Source organism: Helianthus annuus, chromosome 11, assembly GCF_002127325.2.
Source record: "Helianthus annuus cultivar XRQ/B chromosome 11, HanXRQr2.0-SUNRISE, whole genome shotgun sequence".
Lineage (NCBI taxonomy): Eukaryota > Viridiplantae > Streptophyta > Magnoliopsida > Asterales > Asteraceae > Helianthus > Helianthus annuus.
The window spans coordinates 138,255,753-138,260,605 of NC_035443.2; the positions used below are offsets into that span (position 1 = coordinate 138,255,753).

General features: G+C 40.0%; 1 protein-coding gene across 1 annotated transcript; it reads left to right on the plus strand.

Moving 5' to 3' along the window:
* The first annotated feature begins 421 nt into the window (after positions 1–421).
* On the plus strand, positions 422–2,822 carry LOC110910034 (U-box domain-containing protein 16). Its single transcript, XM_022154748.2, has one exon. The coding sequence runs from the start codon at positions 642–644 to the stop codon at positions 2,655–2,657; it is 2,016 nt and encodes a 671-aa protein (XP_022010440.1). The 5' UTR covers positions 422–641; the 3' UTR covers positions 2,658–2,822.
* Positions 2,823–4,853: the final 2,031 nt, after the last annotated feature.

Consider the following 4,853-nt stretch of genomic DNA (forward strand, 5'->3'; position numbering starts at 1 on the left):
TTGACCATATCCAATATCCCAAGGGGCAATGCACCCACAATTTAGTCAATATGCGCCGTTTGGAAAACCAACATCGCTGTCCAATTATAAAAGTAAGAAAAAAAAGAAAAAGTCCTCATTTCTTGTTTACCTGCCGGCGGCTGACGGCTGTCAACCGCCACCCCACCACCCCACCACCGCACAACCACTGTTTTCTTCTTTGTTTTGTTTTGGTGTACCGAACACCATATTTCTTATTGTTCGAGTCCAACTTCTCAACCACCTCTTTTCTCCAAATAAATAAAAATATCTTTATTATTATTATTACCAATAATAAAAAATAAATAAATTATAAATAACTCCGTCCAACAGCGATATTCCAGCAGAGACGACCCCATTATATAATAAAAATGTTGATATAATGAATAAATAAAAGAAGAATAAAGTGAACAAAAAGGGATAACAGCTATCACCAACAACAACTACAATAACATTTTAGACATCATTTCCAAATTAAACTCAAATATTCCATCACCGGCGTCTTGTTTTCACCGAAAAAAAAACATCTTTTCGATCTGTTATCGGTTACAATCGGCCACAAACCGGTCAGTTTTTTTTTTTAGAAAAAAAAAAAAATTCATTTCCATTCTAGTGTTCATTCTATGGCAGTTTCACCAGACACTTTACCGCCAAAAAAGAAGCGTGAATTTATCGGTACAGACGAGAGACTTCTACGATCACTACTTGTTAGATCTAGAGAAACTTGTTCTCTTAATCCGATTCCGTTTGTTCTGTACCGGAATTCGAATTCGATTATTCGAAAAACGAAGCTGTTGACGCTGCTGCTAGAGGATTTGGTTGTAGATCGAGACGTACGGAGTTTTCCTGCGTCTGCAGTGTTGTGTTTCGAAGAGCTTTTCATTCTTTTGCATAACGTAAAAACGCTTATTGAAGATTGCAAAAGTACAAGCAAATTATGGCTGTTGATTCAGCAACAGACAGTTGCGAACAAGTTTTACGAGCTGACGCTTGAATTATCGACTCTGATCGATATATTTCCTGTTAAGGAAATGAATCTGTGTCTTGATGTTGAAGAAACGGTAAACTTGATCAGAAAACAATGCTCGAAAACGGATGCTACCGTTGACGAAAGAGATATTAATCTAAAACATGACGTGCTCCACAAGTTAGATAATATTAAAAGGGAGATTGTTCCTCAACAATCAAAACTCAAAGAGATCTTCACGAGATTACAATTAAATGACTCCATATCTTGCACGGATGAGATTCAGATTCTGGAAGAAGAAGTTAGAAATCAAGAGGACGAAAAGTCGAAAGCGGATATTGTTTCGCTTATCGGACTTGTACGCTACGCAAAGTGCGTGTTGTACGGAGAATCGTCGCCCAGAATTGTCCGTCGGCGGAAGTTTTCTAGCTCCGCCGACTTGACAATTCCGGCGGATTTCCGGTGTCCGATATCGCTCGATCTTATGCGTGACCCGGTGGTTGTATCCACGGGTCAGACATACGATCGGGCATCGATAACCCTCTGGATCGAATCCGGACACACCACGTGTCCGAAAACGGGCCAGACTCTGGCCCACACGGAAACAATACCAAACTTAGCATTGCGGAACTTGATAGTAATGTGGTGCCGCGAACACCGGATTCCGTTTGAATCAACGGAGGTAAAGGAGAATGTTAACGGCGTTACGACGAATAAGACGTTGATCGAAGCGACGAAGATGACGGTGTCGTTTTTACTCCAAAAGGCGAAGGCGTCACAGTCGTTGGAAATGGCGAACCGGTTTGTTTCCGAGCTTCGGGCGTTGGCTAAGACGGATTCGAATAGCCGAGCCTGTATCGCGGAGGCTGATGGTTTGCCGTTATTGGTTAAGTTTTTAGGTTCGGAGCATCCGAACCTACAAGTTAACGCCGTTACGACGATTTTAAATTTGTCTATTCTTGAAGCGAATAAGATAAAGATAATGGAAACTGACGGAGTACTTAACGGTGTTATCGAGGTATTGCGTACTGGCGCCACGTGGGAGGCGAAAGGGAACGCGGCGGCTACGATATTTAGTCTCACTGGCGTGCACGCGTATCGAAAAAAGCTAGGAAGGAAGACACGTGTGATTAAAGGGTTGATGGAACTAGCGAAAAATGGACCAATAGGATCGAAACGTGACGCGTTGGTGGCGATTTTAAATTTGGCAGGTGACCGGGAGACGGTTGGGAAGTTGCTTGAGGTGGGGGTGGTGGAGATGGCGAGTGAAGTGATGGACGGGTTGCCCGAAGAAGGCGTGACGGTTCTCGAGGCAGTGGTGAAGAAAGGAGGAATGGCGGCGATCACCGCATCGTTTAACGTGATTAGGAAACTGGCTATGATACTTAGGGATGGGACGGAGAGGGCGCAAGAGAGTGCGGCTGCAACGCTTGTAAATATATGCCGAAAAGGGGGTTTGGAGATCGTGTCGGAGCTAGCAGCTATCCCGGGGATCGAGCGGGTGATTTGGGAAGTAATGGGGATGGGAACGGGGCGAGGGAGGAGAAAAGCGGCGACGCTGCTTAGAATTCTTCGGAGATGGGCGGCCGGGTTGTATGGAAGTCCCACCGCGGCTTATGCAGCCGCGAGTGCGAGTTCGACAACCGCCACCGCTGTGGTGTTGCCGGGGTAGAAGTGATTCTTTTGGGGGATTTTATGTAATTAAATTTGCATAGTTTGGTTTGTTTTCTAATTTCAACAGAAAATTTGGCGATGGCGCCAATGTCAATTGTAAACATGTTTTGGTTTTATACATTTCAATAGAAAAATTGGCAAATAATTCATCATCTCTTTGCAAGTAAAAATGTTACTGGTGTACACATGTCAAACAACTCATGAAATAGTTGATATTGGCTCCCTAAAAGTTTTAATTGAGTTGAGCTTGGGAGTTAGTTCCCCTCAACATGGGGAAATCCGGAGAAAAATGAGGATTATAGGGAATGAAAACTGGGAGTTCCCCTCAATATGGGAAAATCAGGAGAAAAATGAGAAGAATAAGGAAAATCTGATGTGACGTTGATACGACATCTAGGGAAATATGGGCAAAACGAGACGTCTCCTCCTACCCTTTTTTTTTGAACGGCAAATTTGGATCACTGACGGACCACTGGAGTATCATCGTGCCACCAGAGGAACTACCCAATAAACATGGGAAAACCCCCGTTGTGGGAATCGAACCCAGGACCTATCGATCTCAAAGCCTTATCCCACCACCAAAATGCCACTAGGCTATAAAGCCATGGGCACGTCTCCTCCTATCCTAAATTAGAGTAATGAAAGGGTTCTATTAGTAATATGTATCTATAGAAGTGGTAAGTGTTCGAATAGTCTATTGTCTTTGTGTAGGAAAAAATGTTATTGTAAATTGAGTCAAGCATAGCTATTTACCATTCGATTGGGTCTATGGTCTTCTTTGTATATGATTTCTATTTCTGAGCATTCGAATAGTCTATGGTCTTCTTTGTATATGATTTCTATTTCTGAGTAACTACTATAGAATCAAAGCAACTCGAAAGAGGTTCACACCAGCCGTGCCACAAGAGTAAGGGGCTGTTTGTTAGCCTCTTAATGACCATTAAGATGCTATCTCTTAATGGTTTAAAACCTCTGAATGAATAAGAAGTAACCTCAAGTCTGAATGGTTAAGAGGTAACCTCTGAATGGTAAATCATCATAAGTCACATTCTTTTACCTTCTTATTGGTAAATTTTTAATGGTTCCATTAAAAGGTAGCCTCTTAATGACCATTCAGAGGCTACCAAAGAGCCCCTAAGTAATAGTTATTTGTAGAAAGTGCCTTGGCTATTAGTATGACTATGAACCCCAACATATGAAATTCATTTCTTTTTAGTCCTTATCAGCTTCTTGTTAATTAAAGGATACTTGAAGCGGTCCATCATACATTAGGTTGTGTGTTCTAGTGGTGGTGTATGATAAGGACGTTTGTTCATAGATGACTTTTTTTTTTTTTTTTTTTTTTTGGAAAATCACTTATTTTGGGAATTCTGCATAATCCCAATATTTTAAAATATATATAAATAACTAGTTCAAAGTTATAGGGTGTTACATACTTATTACATATAGAAAACATAGAATGTACGATACAAGTGATAACTAAAAAATTGGTTCAAGATTTTTCTATGAAATGAATAATCCAAAATAAACGAGTTTTTAAATGTCTATAATTCGTCTCAGGCCTTACTTTTCTTCCTTAGCCATTTGAATTGTAAGAACTAGAGGTACACAACATACAATTAGCCTCTAAGTGAACACATGAATCTTTTCAAATCACTTTAAATGATGACCATAAGATTACCGCAGACATTCGAACGTTGTAGCACATGTAAAACTCAACACAAGCAATGTAAGGCTAAGGTAATTCATCATAGTCCTATGATCCAGACGATGTAGCCTTTTTCATGCCCCGTATATGTGTGTTTCTAGTTACTTGCTAGATAGAGAGTAATAAAACTTATTTGTTCAAAAAAATATGTATGTTCTTAGCTTTGTTATTTACATCATGAATCCGTCTTGTTAGACTAACAAGCGGATATCCCAAGTTAGGCATAATGTATAATTCCTTTAGATTCTTTATAAAATCCAACATTTACTAAAGAAAACAAAATTGTGCATTAGGAGAGAAAAGAAGAATACTTACACAACTTCATGTTACATTCATAATATGTTTGTGTGAATTTATCCACCATAATACCATGAGTGTAAATCTTAGGTCAAAAATTAAATGGGTGATTTTGTTCACAATTCCATGTATTCAGGGATCATTCACAATCACCAATTTTGTAACAATCTTAGTTTTCCTAACCAACTT